This window comes from Pleurodeles waltl, chromosome 4_1 (genome assembly GCF_031143425.1).
Source record: "Pleurodeles waltl isolate 20211129_DDA chromosome 4_1, aPleWal1.hap1.20221129, whole genome shotgun sequence".
In the NCBI taxonomy this organism is placed as follows: Eukaryota; Metazoa; Chordata; class Amphibia; order Caudata; family Salamandridae; genus Pleurodeles; species Pleurodeles waltl.
The window spans coordinates 535377337-535397223 of NC_090442.1; the positions used below are offsets into that span (position 1 = coordinate 535377337).

The 19887-nt window shown below is 42.9% G+C and overlaps 1 protein-coding gene across 14 annotated transcripts in view; it reads left to right on the forward strand.

Moving 5' to 3' along the window:
• ANKRD26 (ankyrin repeat domain containing 26) overlaps positions 1 to 19887 on the forward strand; it is an 829339-nt gene that overhangs the window by 159954 nt on the left and 649498 nt on the right. For 8 of the 14 annotated variants that reach the window (XM_069228894.1, XM_069228896.1, XM_069228898.1 and 5 more), the window contains exons 7-8: positions 12109 to 12145; positions 15867 to 15942. In XM_069228894.1, coding sequence (XP_069084995.1) covers positions 12109 to 12145; positions 15867 to 15942 — 113 coding nt within the window. Of the gene's footprint in view, positions 1 to 2503; positions 2555 to 12108; positions 12146 to 15866; positions 15943 to 19887 lie in introns of all 14 variants that reach the window. The other 6 variants (XM_069228888.1, XM_069228890.1, XM_069228891.1 and 3 more) reach the window with 1 other exon arrangement.

Below are 19887 nucleotides of genomic sequence, written 5' to 3' on the forward strand. Positions count from 1 at the left end.
ATCTAGGAGAGGCAGAGATCAGAGGCCTCTGGTCTCCAGCGGAATCCAGACTCCATATCAACTTGCTGGAGCTCTGGGCGATCCGACTGGCATTGAAAGTATTTCTTCCTGTTGTAAAAGGGAAGATAGTGCAGGTGTTCACGGACAACACCACCTCACTGTGGTACTGCAACAAGCAGGGCGGCGTGGGGTTGTGGGCCCTTTATCAAGAGGCTCTGTCTCTCTGAACATGGTTGGAACATCAGGCATAACCCTGGTGGTTCAACACCTGGCAGGTTCTTTGAATGCCAGGGCAGATGAACTGAGCCATTAATGCCTAGCAGATCACGAATGGTATCTCCATCCGGAGGTGGCGCAAGGACTCTTTCAGGGTGTGGGGAGAGCCTTGGTTAGATCTGTTCGCCTCTGCAGAGCACACACAATGTCAGCAATTTCGCGCGTTGGAGTTGCCAAGGCGGCAATCGCTCGACAACTCTATTAGTCGCAAGTGGAATTCAGGCCTCCTGTACGCTTTTCCGCCCATACCACTTCTGCCCAGAGTTCTCAAGAAGATCAAAAACGACCGGGCCCAAGTCATTCTAGTGGCTCTGGATTGGGAAAGGTGTCTGGTATCCCGAGCTTCTGAAACGAGCATCGATCCTCTGATCAGGCTGCCCCTCTCACAGCAGCAGGGAAAGGTTCTCCACCCGGACCTGTCAACGCTGCGCCTTCATTTGTGGAGATTGAGCAGGGACGGTTGATGGCTTTTGACCTTCCTCCCGAAGTCTGTAAAGTTATTTTGGCATCCAGGAGTCCCTCCACTAAAATGGTATACACCTGCCATTGGAAACGCTTTGTATATTATTGTACAAAAAGGTCTATTGATCCTCTTCTGTTTCTCTTTCTGATATCCTTCTCTTTACACTTCCCTTTGCCCAGCAGGGTTCTGCCTTGGGTACTCTCAAAGGCTATCTTTCTGCTTTATCGGAATTCGTTTGGCTGCCTGAACATCCTTCACTGTTCAAATCCCCCATTGTACATAGATTCCTCAAAGGTTTGTACATATGTTTCCCTCTACCCCCTTTATTATGCCCCAGTGGGACTTAAATCTGGTCCTCACATTTCTGATGTGTGCTCCCTTCGAGTCTTTACACAACTGTCCCCTCGGCTGCTCACAATCAAGACAGCCTTCCTAGTGACAATAACATCTGCCAGAAGGGTGAGGGAGATGCAAGCTCTGTCATCAAAGCCATTGTATTTCACTATCTATCCAGACAAGGTGGTACTCAGAACTCGTGCCTCTTTCCTCCCCAAGGTGGTGACCCCATTACATCTGGGTCAGAACAACACCCTGCCCACCTTCTTTGCTCCACCGCATTCCTCTAAGGAAGAGGAGCGACTCCACCGACGGGAGACAAAAAGAGCATTGTCGTTCTACCTTGATCACACAAAAGAGTTCCGGGTGGATGACCAACTCTTTGTGGGGTACGTTGGAGCAAAGATGGGTCGAGCAGTGCAGAGATTAACCATTTCGTGCCGGGTCGTTCTCTGCATTAAGATCTGCTACGCATTGGCCAGAAAGCAGCCTCCTGAGGGCTTGAGAGCTCATTCTACCAGGGGCAAAGCTGCTACTACTGCGCTAGCTCGGGGTGTTCCATTCCTGGTGATTTTTTCAGGCAGCAACGTGGGCATCTTTGCAAAACTTTACTGCCTGGACAATCCAGTACAGAGAGGCGGACACTTTGCCCGTTCAGTCCTACAGGACTTTTTAGTGTACTAGAGGCATCCGCAGCCCACCAGCAGGAGGTTATGGCTTGGGTATCTATCCAAAGGTAAGGCACCTGCAGCTAGAAGTCTCTATCAGATGAACACGTTACTTACCTTTGGTAACGCGTTATCTGGTAGAGAGACTATCTATTTGCAGATTCCTTACACCCAACCCATGCCTCCCCGCTCTGCAGATATGTCTAGTAGGGTTAGGGTTTATCCCATTCAGGGCTCTAGTTTTGCACAGACAAACTGTTGGTTCTATTAATGACTCTGCGCTTCTGGCGTGGAAGTTTGTGAGTAAACGAATTCACTTACGCACGCCGGGGTGGTACCTTTTATAGGCGACTGTGACGTCATGGACGGCACCAATGACGCTGATGCCGCCATGCAGATCCGAACTATGCCACGTGACGGCACGTGCAGGGTATTGCTCTGCAACAAATTCCAGATTCGAAGCGGACACCAAGGAGTTCAAAGGTACGGAATCTGCAGCTAGATAGAGCCTCTACCAGATAATGCGTTACCGAAGGTAAGTAACTTGTTCGTCAATGCTACAAAAAGTTTCAAAGATTACGTTTGCTTATGACTTATTTTACTTTTCTTATCAATGTGCTTACAAAAAGATGTTAGTGGTTGAATATTTTACAAGAATAATTTCCATAGATGTTATTTTTTTTGTTTATTTTGGTTTAACGTCATTTACTTTCTGATTTCTTTCATTTGTCCCTTCATGCATATCCCCATATGGATGTAGAACTTCAACAGTCTCCCACACAGACATCTAGAACAAGAAATTCAGGGAAAGGTACTCTGAAACTAACTTAAAATATGATGCACCAAACATATTTTTACACAAGTGGCTGCCTGGCATACTATTTGGTATTGTTTTATTGTGCTGTGTTTTGCTTTAGTGTATCTTCAGAAACATATCCGTATTGTGCTTGAAATTTTTTGTGGTGTCTTTGAATTCAAATTACAATGCAACACCACAAACATGTAAAGGTAGTTCTTCTTGAGTGCTGCACACGTTTGCTTTCGTTAAGGCAGAACTCCTTCAGATTTTAAGCTGTAAGTTTTGTCCTGCTATACCATTAAAGTGCACCTTTTACTTACAATTTTAAATTTTGACACAATTTGAGCTTTTAAAAGGCAGCTACATAGTATTTCTAGCATGCAACCCGTTGGTAGCAAAGCATATCAATATCACAATTAAACATTTAATTTCATAGCGATATTTGGCTTATTTGAATGGAGTTTGTTAAATTTAGAAAGGTTTAGTTTTCCACTTCTTTTACTTTGCTTTTTCTGTTAGCGGAAAGTATAGTTTTAAATAGGAGCATTTCTAATGAGACTCCTGTTGTCAAGTTTGAATCCCTAATTGTGTGAACAAAAACAAATGTTTTTAAAACATCATCCTTTTCCTGTTTTGTTGGTTCTTTTGATTGTTTTTGCTGGACATGCTTCTGTATGAGTAAATGGGTTTGTGCAGGAGAAGCTGAGCAGGATTTGAGAGTTCATGTCCCTAGAAAGTTAACTAACGTTTTAATGGAGAACAAATTTCCTGGTTTAAAGTTGCCATCAGTACTTTCATTTTTCTTGAGAGATGCGCAGCACCAACCTTCCCCTAGTTAGTCTGATAGTGTTAGTCATGGCCTTAATAGCATTCCGACTGATCTACTATCATCACTTGCACTAATGCCTCCACAGGACTTCCTCTTTTCTACTGAAAGCAAACAAAAATGCAGCATCAAATTTGGTTTCTAAAGCAATATACAGATCACACTGGCATTCCATTTCCTCAGCCTTCCCTTCGGAAGTTCAGGCTCATTACTGGAGCAGGTGTGTTTAAGATAAAAAAAAAATATGAAGGCCTCCATTCTATTTAAAAGGGTTCACAAAACAAATTATCTGTTAAATTGATTGTTTAGAGTAGTAGATGATTATGCAAGTAAACCTTGTACAATAAAATATTTCTGTAAGTTTCAGTGCACATAGCTGTGAATTAATCACATAATTTCCCCACATAGCTATAACATATCACTTAATACACCACTTTAGGAAATAGGCCTTAAAAGACTGCAGGTTCTGCATAGCATTGATTCCTGCTTGGGTTCCTCACCGAAGCTGCCACCTGCCTCTGGTTCAAAATCACACCAATTTATTTGATGAATTAATGAACAATGGTTACATACTAAATTCCATGACTTTACGTCCTGTACAGTCCATGATGGACCCTCTCTACCTTGCCAGTGAATAGTCGCATGTTTACATGTTTCTTCCATTCTCATTCAGTCAGAGGTGCTGTCTAGTCTAGGCAAACCAGAATTTGTGCAATGGAGTTTTCAGACCGCATAGCGTACAGGTCTTCTTGCTTAGAAGTAAATCTCAGATTGATGCCTCGTTTGAGTATTAATCACCCAGTTATCCTTGACCGGAGTTGTATCTCAGATCCTTCTTCATTTTCAGCAACCATGATAGAGTACAACCTGATCTCCCCTCACACCTCAAACTTCTGGACTAGCATGGTGACCACACTGTCTCGGATTTCCCCGATTATTCTCAGCATCTACTTAATTTCAACCAGAATAGCCTTGTATTGAGTGCTCTGGTACTGTTTCCGGGGCTCCCAGCTAGAAACGTTCTAGTAAACGTACCCCTCAAGGGCTCGAGAACATCAATCTATTTAGACACCCTTGATGTAAACTTTGAAAAGGCCGTTTGGTGATTGGCCCCTTTGATATTTTCAATGTACATGCAGATTAGTTCCTGCATATCTTGAAGCAGCTCTGAATTTGCCAGTGCAGTGCGTTTGCCTCTGATGAAATTTTCCTTTAAAAGTTTTTCAGAAGTGTTTTTTTTTTTCTTCAGTGTGCAAAGTAAAATTCCACACTTAGAACAACAGTGTTCAAACCTTGTAGGGACTGTTGCAAACCAATGTATGTGAGAGATAGCATTGAAGTGTGTGCCTCTAGTGTTGGGGTCACCACTCCAAAACCTGTGTTGTTTGTGGCCAGATAAATCCAAAAACCAAATAAGATTGCAAAAGTCTATGTTGCAAAACACAAGACTCCATGCCGTCCCCGTTCGAAGTGTAGAGCAAGGTACAGTTCAGAGGTCAGATCTTCATCGTGGTTGAGTCTTCGGGTAAGTCAAAGAAGGTACTCAAGAATTCTAAACAGGAGTCACTCCCCTCCTGCCATTCTTGAACTTCAGAGAAGAACCAAGGGTGTCGGCCTGCTACACAGTTTCACTCACGAGCTCCTGAAATGCTGATTCTGAGCTTTGTTCCAATGCACTCTGTCTGTCCATGTCTGACAGCGACATTGCAGCCAATTGAGGCCTTTAGAGAGGGAATGTCGCACGTTTTGTCATGCTTGTTGTTTCCTCTGACATGCTTCCGGGCCCCAGGGTTCCACAAGGGCCTCCATTGGCACTGCCGCTTGCAGATTTACCATGGGCAGTCTGTGCCCCCCTAGAAAAAAAAGCTTCAGATTCTGCACTGGCTTGGGTACTGACTTTGGTTCACGTGCCACAATCTGTGCCACTCATTTCGATAACATGGCTGGTGCCGCTGGCGCTTAAGGAGGATTCCCAACCTACAGTGCTTTTCGACTCCGGGATAAGCTTAGCCTGATCTCCGCTGAGGCTGCTCCCTGATCCGATTGCAGCATCACCAGTTCTTCTGACTCCGACACATTACTTTTACCATGCAGTTGCGCACAGACACTACAAGTTTTTGGCTCAGATTCAGATCAAAGCCGTACTTTTGCTGACAGTAGAGACAAATGTGTCCCACAATAGGATCAGGAAAAATAGCACAAAGAGCTTCAGGTGCTAGTGCTCTGGACTCCTCCCCAGACACTGGATTGGTTCTTGTGGTCCAGCCATAGAAGAGAGCACATAATTTCCTGAGGAGCCGAGGAGGCCCTGAAACTACAGCTCCCAACAGTGGAGGTCAAAACTAATGTTCTTACGGAGATCCTTAAACCTGTCCAAGTACTTACTGAACCGCTCCTGCTATTTGTTGAAGCCCTTAAGGATGAGCTTATGGGCTCTTCATCAAACCAGTGTTCTATACCCTTGGTCAATAGACAGGTCACTCGTCACAGTAGACCAGTGCCAGGTGACCTTGACTTTCTTACACAGCATTTAAGTCCATCACAAGCAATGTCAACTCTGACGCCCTTCCTACTACCACTCCTGACCATGAACCCAAGCGTACAGAGGCTTTAGCAAGCACATGTTTTGCTCCACTGATCTTGCCCTCCATTCAGTAAATGCCATTTGCCTCTCTGTGTGCTACACCCATGGTCTGTTGGACATGGCTGGTCAGCTCTTCCTGACCGTCCCTGACAACTCACAGGCATCTTTAGCCCAGAATATTCTGGAGGGCTGGGATGCCGTTAAATTTGTTATCCTGTTTGGCATGGATATAACTGGCTGCTTGGGTCGGGCAATTGGAACAGTCGTGGTGCTCTGGTGCCACGCTTGGATGAGGTCCATGGACTTCTCAGGGGATGTCTAAGCATCCTTGATGGATATGCCATTTGATGCCTTGCGCCTCTTTGGAGATAAGGTGAACTCAGCCCTTGACCTTTTCAAAGAGAATAGTGCAACAGCTTGTTCTGTGGGTCTTTCTACACCTGCCAGGCAGGTTCCTCAGCAATGTTGTCTTTTTCATGCATATGCTATGGGCTTGGAATGTAGACGACCCCATTGCCAGCACATCAACCCCTTCAGTTCTTTTGAGGCTGAGGCCATGACTTCCAGACCGTCCCTGACAACTCACAGGCATCTTTAGCCCAGAATATTCTGGAGGGCTGGGATGCCGTTAAATTTGTTATCCTGTTTGGCATGGATGTAACTGGCTGCTTGGTTCGGGCAATTGGAACAGTCGTGGTGCTTTGGTGCCACTCTTGGATGAGGTCCATGGACTTCTCAGGGGATGTCCAAGCATCCTTGATGGATATGCCATTTGATGCCTTGCGCCTCTTTGGAGAGAAGGTGATCTCAGCCCTTGACCTTTTCAAAGAGAATCGTGCCACAGCTTGTTCTGTGGATCATTCTACACATGCCAGGCAGGTTCCTCAGCAATGTTGCCTTTTTCATGCATATGCTATGGGCTTGGAATGTAGACAACCCCAGACCCCATTGCCAGCACAACAACCCCTTCAGTTCTTTCTAGGCTGAGGCCATGACTTCCAGTGGCAACGACTTCCAGAGGCAGCATCCAGGGCATCCGGGGCAACCCACAGCTCAGTCCTCCACTTCTTTGGCAACAGCCTCTTAACAGCTTAAGTGTGTTATTTCCAATATACAACCTCCCAGTATGATGGAGGAACTGCCATTTTCTTCAAGGCTCGCAAGACGTCACTTCCGACATATAGATCCTCCAAATTGTCCAAAAGGGCTCTACCATTCCATTTCTTTTCTTACCACACTTTCCATGACTATCAGGAAGTCTGACAGAGGATCAAGTGTCCCTTTTGATGCAAGTGTAGATCCATTTTGGCCACAGTTGCATTAGAGAGGATTCCAGTGTTGGAAGTAGGAACTGTGTGTTATTCCTGCTATTTCCTTTTGTCACAAAACGGACAGAGGCCTCCATCCTATTTTAGGCCTTTGCCTTTCTGCAGAAAGACATATTCAAGATGCTCACGCTTGTCAAGGTTCTGTCTGCTTCAGATCCCTGGCACTGGATGGTAGCGTCAGATGTGCAGGGCACTTATTTACGTCTTGAAGTACAATGGACACTATCTGTTGTTTCACAGAAGGCCAAAAGCATTTTCAGTTTGTGGTGCTCCCTTTTGGCCTCCCCGGTGCCCCATAGGTGTTCACAGAAGTGATGATGATGGTCTCAACCATCCCGCCACCCTCACCGGGCAGTCATAAACCACTTTTAGATGATGGTGAACCTTCTAACATTGTTGAGGTCCACTATACACATGCCGAAGTCACACCTGACTCCTTCGCAGACACTACCGTTCATCCGAGCTATCCTGAATATTCCATACTTTTTCCCCAGAGCACAGGACATCCAGGTATGATCTGAGTGTTTCTGCCTCAGCCCTGTATCTCAGTGAGAACAGATTCCAGACCCCTGTGCCTATTAGCCTTCGGGCATCCTGCTGATCAGCCATGTCATGTGGACACGACCCTGCCTCTGGCTACAGAGTTTGACACACAATGTGGTTAGGTGCAGAGCCTGGCTTCTGGGCATGCCCCCAGTCCATTCCCACCAAATGTGCACAAAGGTTGTGCATGGTAGTTGGTGGATCCATTGGTGGTGGCCCATCATCTAACCACAAGTGTTCCTTAAAAAAGCCTTAGAAATTCACTAAAACAAAAGAGGTATAATAAAATTATAATTAGGCAGCACAAAGCCTGCAATGGATTAAAAAGCAACCACATTTAAAGGGACTTTGTAAGTCCAAAAAAGCCTAAAAACATTGTATTTCATTATTTATGGTACCTTACACAAAACATAACTTGTACCACCACCATCAAAACTCACCAGAGCTCCTCATGTCCTCACACCTGATGTGACAGAAGCTATTACAGTTAACGCTGGTGAAATAAAAATATCTCACGGTTTACATTATTTATGACATCACTATGAATACTGTGTAATTTGACAGTTTTATTATGTGAAAATGTATTGTTAAGTACAGTTGTACAGTTGTTTAATGGTATAAACAGTCTATTTGGGATCCAAGTTGTGGTTTTCATGGTGATGGGTAGGTTATGTTTTGATTAGATGATCACAACGGGCAAATTTCATAGAGTTTGGTTTTATTTGGAACCATAATTTCCCTTCAAATGCTTTTATCAATATATGCTTAGGTTTTCAGACTGTCATGTTGCGTATCACATGCTTTGCCATGCTCTTGAGTGCAGGGGCGTTACTTGTGATAGCTCACCTCAAATCCACAATGCAACAGGACACAGACTTCATCGCTAATTGTTCTTTTTGCCATTGTTTTTGGATGCATTGTGACTGCTTTATTACTGCTGTTCACCAAACTACATTTTCGATACCAGAGAAGGAGGAGGTAAGACATTCCATTACATCAATTGTTTTGGGGCTGGACGCATTGATGAGCTTTGGTCCTGGATTCATTTGGAGGAAGGATATGAAGAACGTCCCATTTAGATTTCTACCTTCATGCAGTATTAAATTTTAAATTCCTGTAGTCGAACCAGCATCAGGTCAGTAACCTCTGTCTGCTAGGGGACTTCTGCAAAAGCGCCTTTATTTGCATTTTCAAAGAATACATGTAAGAAATTAGGCATATTTACAAGGGAATTAACTTTCTCACTTGCCATGAGTGGCTTAGGGTCTTCCTGAGGCCTTATGAGTATACTGTTTGACTGGCAGCACCTGTTTGGCTGTCAGATGGATGAAGTGATTAGGAAAATGAAAATGAATGCTGACACTGCGAAGGTTATGGTTATCTTGCAGAGCCAGCAGCAGAAAACAGATCACAGGCCTAGGTAGATCCCCTATTCCCAGCAGTCTTTTCAGAAAGGCGAGGAAGGTACTATTAGAAGTAATAAGCATGGACAGAGGGCCCTCATCATCTCAGCCACACAACCCCCACCCAGCGCTTGTTTGGGAAATGCTGGGCTTATACATCCATTATTGGGAGACTATATCCTTAGGTCAGTGGGTGCTCACCATCTTTGCCAGCATTTACTGCTTTTCATGCCACACCTCCAAATCTCCTGCAACATAGAAACAACATAAACAAGATGCATCACAAGCTCTTGTTGGAGGAGGTATGCACTTTGCTTCCTAAAGGAGAAATAGATTTTGTACCAGCACAGCAGAGATGAAAAGGAGTATATTATTTTAACTTCCTCAATCCTAAAAGGGATTAAACATTCCAATTAGTCTTTAATCTCAGAGTGGTGAATTGCTGTATTAAATTTGACATCAAAATGATAACTGTGTACTGTTTCATTCCGATACTTAATGAGGGAGACTACATGGACATTCTCAACCGGAAGGGCTCCTACTTTCACATTCCCATACTTTTTGGGGCCAGTGACAGTACCTCATGTTTATGGTGAGTCGAGTTCATTACCAGTTCAACTGCTCCCACAGAGTTATTTCAGTATCTAGCAATAGCAGCAGTGCATCTATGATAGATTTACATTCATGTCTTTCTATGCCTGGGTGACTGGCTAGTAAATGGTACAAGTCATGAGCCACGCACAGCCCACCTTCAACAAGTTATACTACTCCTCCACAATATGGACTTCACAATCAGTATAAAAGAGTCACATCTGTGCCCCCACAAAAACAGAGGCTCTAGTAGGCAAAGCTTATCCTGGCAAGGAGAGTGATGGCATTTCAAAGGCAGATTCCCCTTTACCATATTTTGGGCAATGAGAATGATAAAAAAAAACGATACAGAATTATGGGTGTCCTGTATTGTACTAGTTTCGAATGCAAGATTTCACATGCACCAGTTTCAATAATGCCTTCTACAAGTGTCAGGCAGTTGGGAAAATCTAGTGCTGGGAGAGTCTATTGTTCAATACAAATTGCAATTGTGGTTAAAAAAATAACATGTTACTAGGCAGGTCTTTTTCTAGACCCTCTTGTCAGTACAAGTGCGCTAAGCAACTTTATCCACATACCTGAAAACCTTTTTGGAGAGAAGAATCCTCCCTCCTCTTCTTTTCATGAGATTGGAATATAGTCTTTATTATATTTATGGTACCACTATTGGAGCCCTTCATTTGTTTCTCCTACAGTTCCTCTCAGGGAAGTTTTTTTTTTTCTTGTAGCTATCTCCTCTCTCTGAAGAGTGAGTGAACTTTAAGCTTTGTTGAGGGAAGGCTCCTTTATGCAGTTAAGTCACGGCTTAATTGTTCTTAGGATACACCCTTTTTTAATGCCAAAGTTTGTCTCACCTTTTCATGTTAATCAGTAGATTGACTTGCCATCTTTTTTTATGCAACCACAGTTGCAGGTGAAATGGGTGCTAGACAGTTGGAAGTCAGAGCAGATTTTATGTACTGTTTTACGTTATGATATCCCGCTCTATAAGAAAACCCTAACAGCTGTTCATTGCTTTTGCACAGGTACACCTTGGTAACCCTATTTCAAAGACTGGGCTTGCTAGGTGGATTGTTAAATCTTTTCATATTTGTTATAACAAAGTCAAAACATGCTACACCCAGTACATAGGCCACATTCCACTCGTAAAAAGGTGCCATAAAGCCATTCCTAGAAATTGATTTTGTTATGTGATAGACTCCATGCACAAAGCTGTAGCAACCAAAGACTTGCCCAACCTTTTTTTAATTTTATTTTTTAAATTCTATCCTTCAGTCCTGCAGCACGGAGAGTTAAAGAACCCACATACAGACACACCGCTCCCATGCAGTTATTCACAGAAAATAAAAAGTGATGGGTGGAATTTTTTAATTTCAGCCCATCACGTTTACTCATTGTACCACTACAAATGCGACTAACCATGTGTAAATCAGTATTGGTTCCGTGTACTCCAAACTAGTAGGGCACATCCATTCATACACTACACTTGCAATTCCAGACGTGTTTCAGACTTTTTGGACCTCGTTGGTGCGGTGTTTCTGAAGTCCTATTGCACAGTAAACTGTATCCCATGGCTGGGCATCCCTGTCTCTCTTATGGTTAGATCTGTTGTACAGCTTACTAATACTATAGAAGGAATGTTATTTATATTAAATCGCTTAGATCTACTGGCGTTACAGAGCAAATAACCCGTTTTCAAAGATGTTCTGACCTAGGGTGAGTTTTCTGTTTGTAAATGTCACTTGGAGCAACTGCAACGCTTTTCCTACATGGATGCAAAATCATATATGGCCCTTAGAAACTTTCTTGTAGTTTCGGGTAAAAAGAGGAATTACCACTGGTTGTATAACGTCTTTGGAGTTATTTGTCTGTTTTCATCCTTATAGCACTTTTCTATTAAACCACAAAAACCTGCCTTTTCACATCGGCTTTGGGAGTGTTAGCTAATTTCTGTTCCTCTTCATAAGCTACTTGCACGGTCTTCCTATTTTAATAACTTGACCCAGTTGATCTTTACAAATACACGTTTGCTGTGTGCTTAAACATTTTTTGTTGTGAGATATTTTAGATATATTTTTGCTATTTCTTTTCATTACTGGGAAGCAGGACATTCACAAACCCCGTGAATATGAATCCCAATTAGTTTTACATATTTATTATTGTTTTCTCGAACATTGCTGTTTAACTTTCATTTGGAGTGCGGTTTGAATATGTTGTGACTTATGTGTACAAGTTGTTGTAATGTTCTTCACATACAACCATTTTTATAACTTTTGGTTATTTCTGATCAGTTACAGACGATATTTCTCAAGCGGAATCTGAAAGCCGGTAAGTTTATGATTTAAGTTGAGCTCCGTTTTAAGATCTCAGCCTTACCACTATCTCCCAATTTTGAACCAGCTTGACTGCCTGATATCTAAACCAGATGTGAAACAAGGGTTGTCCTGCTGCTCAAACTTTACTTAATAGCAGGGCACTGAAATCATGGCAGCAGAGTACTAATTTTATGTGGCTGGTTTCGCTAAATTATAAGGCAAGAAAAACCAAATTATGCAGCATAGTGCAGCACATTTTGTGATAGTATTATTTCAATATTTTGACAATTTTACACATTATGATAGTGCCTGAGAAAATATATCATCCTATTAGTTTTACACACCAAAACAGCAATAAGCTGTCCTACTGTAATTACTAGTCAGAAATGAGAATGGTGTGCTACTGCACAGCTGCAAGTGTTAGTATTACTTTAGTCCCTTTTGAGCCGTTTGAGCTGGAAACAGTTTTCCTTGTTGAACTGTCTAGATTATTTTGCAGATGATGGATTATGTGGCAAATTTGCCAAATCCGCGCAAATGTAGAAATTACTGTGGCCAGAGAATTGCTTCGTTCCAGAGACCCTTCTGAATTTCTGGGGATTCAAAATCTTGTAGATTACTGTTGTATTCAAAGAATATTCCATTTTGATGTGTGTAAATTTTCACTCAAGTGGTTCTCCTAAAGTGAGGTTTGCAGAGATGTTAATGAAAAGCAAAGTATTTTAGTCGGCTGGGGGAACACCACAACATATGTTGCGAATGGGCTTGGGAGCTGTTGTAAGTTTGTATTTCCTGGGAAATAATTGGAAGTATGCCATCCTATGATTAGCGAGGCATCAGACTGAATGGCATGGTTTCTTTAAAACTTTGAATGATATTACATCTTGCAGGCATAACTAAACCACTATGATTGTGGGAAGGCCTTTGATCCTCAGTTTTAATTGTAAATGTGTTAGTTGCATAACACTTAAATCTTGGTAAATAAGTACTCTGCTGCTTCAAGTTTGTGTGTCTATACTCCGTTATGTGCAAGAGGCTGGCACTAATTAAAAAAAAAAAAAAAAAAGGTAATCGTGCATGGCAAGTTACTTTATACTACACACTATTTACTTTTCAGAGTTCTGATGATGGGAAAGGAAGTTTAAAAATGACCCAGGCCAGGCAGACCTAAAAAATATAAAAAGAAGAATACTATCACTTTGAGTGTTGAGTACCCTCATTTGAACCTCCTTTCTTGGGCTTGAGTTCCGCAGTGTAGCCATGTCCACCAACAGCCACCTTGAGATGCTGTTTTTTCTATCTTTAAGGCAGGAAGCAGGCATTGACTTTGCAGTTCGTTCTGTTGGTTTCTGCACATTAATCCTTGATTGCTCTGTCCTTGAAAATAGTAAACCTGGTAGGGTGGTGCAATGGCCAGAATACGCCCTCGTGGCTATCTCTCTTACATATCTTTGTCACAAGCCAACATTAAGTGCAACCACAATAAGAATGAAACACTACCTCCAAACCTCACACATGACATTGTAATTCATAACACGTTAATCACGTGAAAAACAAACACTCAGCCAGCCATTCAAAACAAATAGGGCCTCTAACTCTGCCTCCCAGAAGAGCTTTGGGTTTTATAAGCGGTAGAAAAGGCCTATATAAATGATGTGTTAATGCAGCTGAACCCATCTATACATTGTAGTAAATGTGACTGTGTTTTTAAAAATTATTGTGATCATCCTTTGTCCTAAAAGAATGCATTGGTTTCTATAATGAATGTAAGAGTTTATTTTGGTCCATGTGTAACCTAGATAGGAGTGTCAATAGAGAAAGGAGGAGTAGAGCCCCAAAATATTTACTAGTTGCCTGGAAATAGATCCAAAAGTCAAGACTTGTACATGACCCAGGAATATTGCTAAGTGTAGCTTTTGTTTCTGTGGAAGGAGTAGCCTTCTTTCAACACTCAACTGTTTCAGTAGTCCATCCATAAAGCTGGCAAACTTTAGGGAGGACGACGACTTAGATCCTCTGTGGTTGATTTTATATTGATTGTCCTATGCTCAAAGACACATGGAGTCTCCCTTATCAGTCCATATCACTTTCCAGGATAAAAGTTCCTTAAGCAGTTGAGCCTCTACTGAGTTACAACACATGTTATTAGAAGGAAGCTGAACCAGGTGGCATGATCTCAGTTTAGGGTAATGGGTAGTTAGGTTTACTAGAAGGTTCTTTTGAGGGTGTTTGTTATAGTTATAAAGGTGCGAGACATATATCTGTTTGATACCTGACTATCTGAACATGAGACAGCCACACCGGGAGACAACAAAGTAGCTCAGGATCCCCCCCCTACTTTCTCCAGGTTCATAGCAGTATCCCTAAAAAAGGAATCCCTTCGGTGGAAGAGCTCATGTTTGTCCCTCTCCCTTTTTGTCTTCTCCTTTGATGGCATCTTGCTTAACAGTTAGTTTATCTCAAATATATCACTACTTACAGCTCCTTGCACTTCCTCCAATTCAGTGTTACAGAGGTCTGCAAGTGCCCTTTGGAACATTCTTTCAGAATAACATTTGCATCTTTTTAGAGTTTGCGACACAAGTCCTGAAAGATTCTGAACATCTTCATGTTCGACTTTTGCAATTGCTGGCTCAGGCCATTAGAACTTAACCTTGTTTCTCATGCCTTGGGAGGAGATATACTAAAACATTTATGAGTCCAGTTATCTGGATGTTCCAGTGAGGATAAGCTGTATCTCCACTATGAGTAGGCAGTCCTTGAAGTCTGCATTGAAGCACCATACTTGTCCTCCTCATCCTCTATCACAACAATACAAGGTTGTTCTGGCGTGAAAGATCGTCAAGGCAGTGGGAGTTAGGGACTGGCAGGGTAGAGAATTGTTATTAAGGCTCGTAGGAATGGAGTTTGTCCATTGGTTGTCACCTATTCTCATCCTCTGCTTGTTTTTTTTTTTTTTTTAACAGTATCCAGTAAGCCTGAGTGATAATCAGACTGTTGATATGCAGATAGAGATATCATTCTGTGCAATGCTAAAGGGTTGATAATTTACTCAGATTCCCAGTAGCGTTGAGGCAAAAATATAGTCCCCTGTTGTATGGCTATACAAAATCTGTATAAAAAACAGCTGCAGACAAAGCAAAGGTTTTGGGGATCCAGAAAGTATCTATTTGTTTACTCAACGTTAATGGCTGCACTATTCCAATACCATCCACATAACTTACATTCTTTAAAGCAGACTGTGAATGTTGACTTCATAAGCATAGGACAAGCCAATGAAGACAGGGAATCTTGCCACTTTGTGCCCGGGCTCTCAAGCAGATTGCGATAAAAGCCATCCCACTCAAGCTCAGTCTTGTGCTTAGGCAGATCGCCTGGCAGGAAAATATGATGTGACAATTCACCAATCCCAACCAATAATGATAGGTTAGAAAATGCTACTTAGCAAAACTCTTCAGTTTTACAGGGGAGCTTTATAACCGGGAAACCACAGCTCTCTTAAATAAATCAGACGTCATCTGCCTGAATTCAACAAACATGCATCTCTTGATGGTGGAAGGTTTCACATCTAGGCTAAGCTGTGATGATTCTGAACATAGTAACTACATAATTAAGAAGTACCTGAAAATTTCCAGCTTTGTTACTTTTGAGGACAACACTTAAAAATATTTTTTTCTGCTATGATGTTAAGAATGCAATCTAAGTTTGTTATGATTTTGTTTTCTTTTCTTCAGGCACTCAAATAAAGCTGCTAGTATTGATTCTTGGACTTCTTCAGATGGAGAGGAGGAACTTGAGTTTAGTCTCAAGGTATTGTCCTGTTGTATGATGCACATTCATCAGCTTTTATCTATGTGGCTGTTAGTTTTCTGACCTGTTTATAGATTATGTTGTTACTAATTTAAAAGGTTTTTCTCATGCCCCTAAAACAGATGACTAAAATGTCTTGAAGTAGATACCTTTCTGTTCTAAACCTGCTGATATTTCTTTGTCTCACATTTCTATCTTCCAATTAGCGCTTGGTTCAGATTTTCTTTTTATATTGACCTTCTATAGAATAATAGCACTATAGATCTCAGATTACTCAAGAAAACAGAACTCTCTCCACTTCATGGCCCTTTTAAGATGCTGTTTAGTAAAACAGAAAACACCAGTCTCCTGCATTTGTATGCTAACACCTTGCTGTGCCTGAAACTGCTTTCCTGCTCTTGTCCACACCTCTATTCTACCTTTGCCTGCCTCTGGGAAAGCCTGTGACCTACTATTTGGATGCTGTGCTTTTACTTTTTTTTTTTTTTAACCTGGGCCCTGACTCCTCAAGTGTACATTGTGATTTTTCATTACAGTAGGGTTCTGAATAAAGAATGTATAAAGGGTACATATTAAATGAAATAAAACCGCTTCACAGCAATTTTTTCAGCTAAATAAAAATAATCCTGTAGCAGCATTATGTTTTGAAACTGTTCATAACGTCCTGTAGCCAGTTATGTTTAGGCACTTCTCAGAATGCTTACATTTCCTCTTTTAAGAACAAATATTTTTACCTCTTGCACAGCAGTCACTACAACATCAACATTGTTATGAATTCTCTTTCCCTATACACTTGAGAGGCAATGGGATTCCTTCCTAAAGCATACGGATACATTTTTCTCAGGCTGATAAATCAGCCACATCACAAAACTAGTCCTGGACGAAATTCTAATTATGGTGGCTTAATAGTCTTGGTAATTTCACATAGTGAAATTTACACACATTTGCAGATATTACTTCATCACGCCACATTACATAATGAAACAGCTGATCAGGCAGAAATTGTAGTGAAGAGTTGTACCATTCGAACAATAGGTCTTATAACACAGGCAGTCAATGGACATTCTATTCTGATGCAACTGTCTCTTGGGCTTGTCAGAAAATAAGCAGCTCAGATATTCCGCACAAAACGCTTTAAAATGTCCTTATTAAGGATGCAAAGCAAAAGTAAGAGGAGACAGGATCTGGAAGCTATTAGTTACAGTACCAAAACCTTCCTTTGATTAGCTGATCTATCAGTTTTCTGAAAATCATGATAATGGGAAATAAAGAGCAGAGTTACCAGTTTGAAGGTCTTCACAGTACTGACACTCTGCTGAGTCCTCTTTCGGCCCTGACCAGTGAAACCTGTCCATCATTTAAAGAGCTAGCAAGTGTCCAATGCTATTGATGTCATAGCAGATGGAGACATTGCAGTTAATGACCCAAACACAATGGAAAGAGACATTCTTGGTTTCTTTCTGTATGTTCTCCTTCAGAGATTCTCTCCTTTACCTTCAATTAAGACCTCAAAACTCTCTCCATTGTTCTGTCATTATGTTTTAAAAAAAACATTTTTACACTGGTCAAGCTCCACTTGCATCATTTTTCCTTCCCCAGCTGCTGATTATCATGTCTGTTACTTCGACATCTTCACAAAACCTCAGACACGATGTTCACAACTTTGATACCTGTTCCAGCTGATCCACCTTTAGAAGCATAATTTAAAGACCCTTGGCTCGTGTGAGCACAATAATTTAAATGTTATGATGTGTCACTCCTTTACCTAGGAACTCCTTTTCTCTATATGATTGGATACTGGGAGCCCCTACATGAGTGCAGCATCCCTGAAACTGAAGTAACATTACACACGCTGCCTCAGTCAAAAATATTTTATATCAAAGGAGGCACTTCCTCGTGCTTCTGTGGAAGGGGCTACTGACAAAGCCACATGATTAAATCTAATAAAATTGCAAGAAGGGTACTGTAGACAAGTATATGCATAGGAGAAAGCCCCCATATTAAATAACTGGTTAGTATGACCATAAGCCACTCCACCCCTTACCAAAGACTACCTAAATGACAGTCTGGCAGAACTCCAAAACAGACTTGGAAGTCTTTCGTAACAATCCTCCATAGATCAACTGGAAGTACAAGTGAAATTCTTGGCAAAGGTGAAGATCTTGAAAAGGGGTTCTGCTGAGACAGTGTTCACCTCTGTAACCTAAAAGACTGCAAAAAACAAAATGTTATCTATGTATGCCTCACCAACATATTTTGAGGTATTTTGAAGCCAAATGCAGATGATCACGTTGTAATTGGAAGAGCAAACCGGGGGAGGAAACACTTCAGAGAACCAGGTGTGAGGTCCAGAGCTCAAGGAATAACTCATGTCCCAATTGAGGAAAATTGACAGATTTTCCGGTGCCAGAGGGCGGGTACTCCTTTTTTAATGCCATCTCAGCAATGATTCTTTAGTGAACTCAGTAATAAAATAATGGACGGGGGGAGGGCAGCAACATGGCCGAGTAGCTGCGTTGGCCATGAACTCCTGTTGACTAATACTAATCGGATTGATATCTGGCCCTTCCAGGCTCCATACATACGTATTTCGGCGTCCTTAGACAAACTAGATTAACCTGCACCATCGACAATACTTCCTGGGTGACAGGATTGTCAGAAGCCAACCCCACATATTCCTGGCCTGCTGGGCTGGTACAAGATGGTGCCTGGGTCCTGCTGACTGTGGGTGTGAGCTGCAGGGATCGAGGCGAGCGGAGTCCTTGCGGTTAGTGGCTGCCTTGTGCTGACACCATTTTTGCCATCTGGCTCCTCATGGGGTGGAGGGGTGTTACTACACGGCCTCAGAAGATCTCTTTGGCCCCACACAGCCTGCCTGGGATGCTGGGCTGCCTTCAGAGAGACTAAGCACCTAGCGGAGGCTGCGAGTTGAGGAGCTGCTGCGAGTAAGGCCCCTGGGGATGAATAGAAGGAAGCAGAGTTTCATCGGAACACCGGGGGATGTGACGGAACCCATGTGAGCCGGCTGGGGGCTCACAAGGATGCCGGAGTGGGAACCCCCCCAGCTACGAGATCCTTCAGTGGCCCACATTCCTGCAGTGGGTGTGTTCCACCTTCACCCCCCCCCCCCCCAATTCCCCCATCCCCCTTGCCACTGTGGAGAGAGGGCAGGCGGTTGGGGGCTGCATGTTAGGGCACCAGGACTTGAGGTGAGGACCTGTTGTGAGGGGGCTTCCAGGGGCTGAGGAGACTGGAGCTGAAGTCCATTGGAGGCCTGGGAGTGGCTATAGACACTGTGTGCGGTAGCTGGAGGTTCCCTGGAAGGCGGGTGCAAAATTCCCCCCCCCCCCCTCCAGCCACAAGATCCATCTGTGGGTTGGCTCCCTCTCTGCGTATCCCGGGGATGCTGACTGCACTGCCTGTGCTTGGAGGGCGACTTAAGGCCACCAGCGGAACTGGGACTCCCTAATGGTGCTGTTGTGCTGCAGGGAGAAAGACTTGTGTCCAGCAGGCTCGCCGGCAGCGCTGCATTGGGTGGATCGGCTGCAGCCAGGACCTGCAGTTTTCTGGATGGGAGGCTTTGATGGGACCCTCCTGGGATCCCTGAGTAGAAGAGGGCCACAAGCCTAGTGGCCTGCCTCTCTGTACCACATATGGGGCAACGTTCAGAACAGATACCACTCTACCTAAGAGAACTCAGGAGATAGGCAGTTGCTCCTGTTGAGTGAATGCTATGGAAGGTGACTTATCCGGTAACAAGAAAGAACGTTTCTGCAGCTGCCCCTGCTGCCTTCTCCATCGGGTCACCCGTCTACTTTTGGGACGCTGTATCCTTCCCCCCACCCTCTGCCCTTCTCTACTAGAAAACACTAGAGTGTTCTGTAAAAATGGCTAAAGACAGAGCCCAAACAAGTGCAACAGGAAAAGATGGACTGTTATACGAAG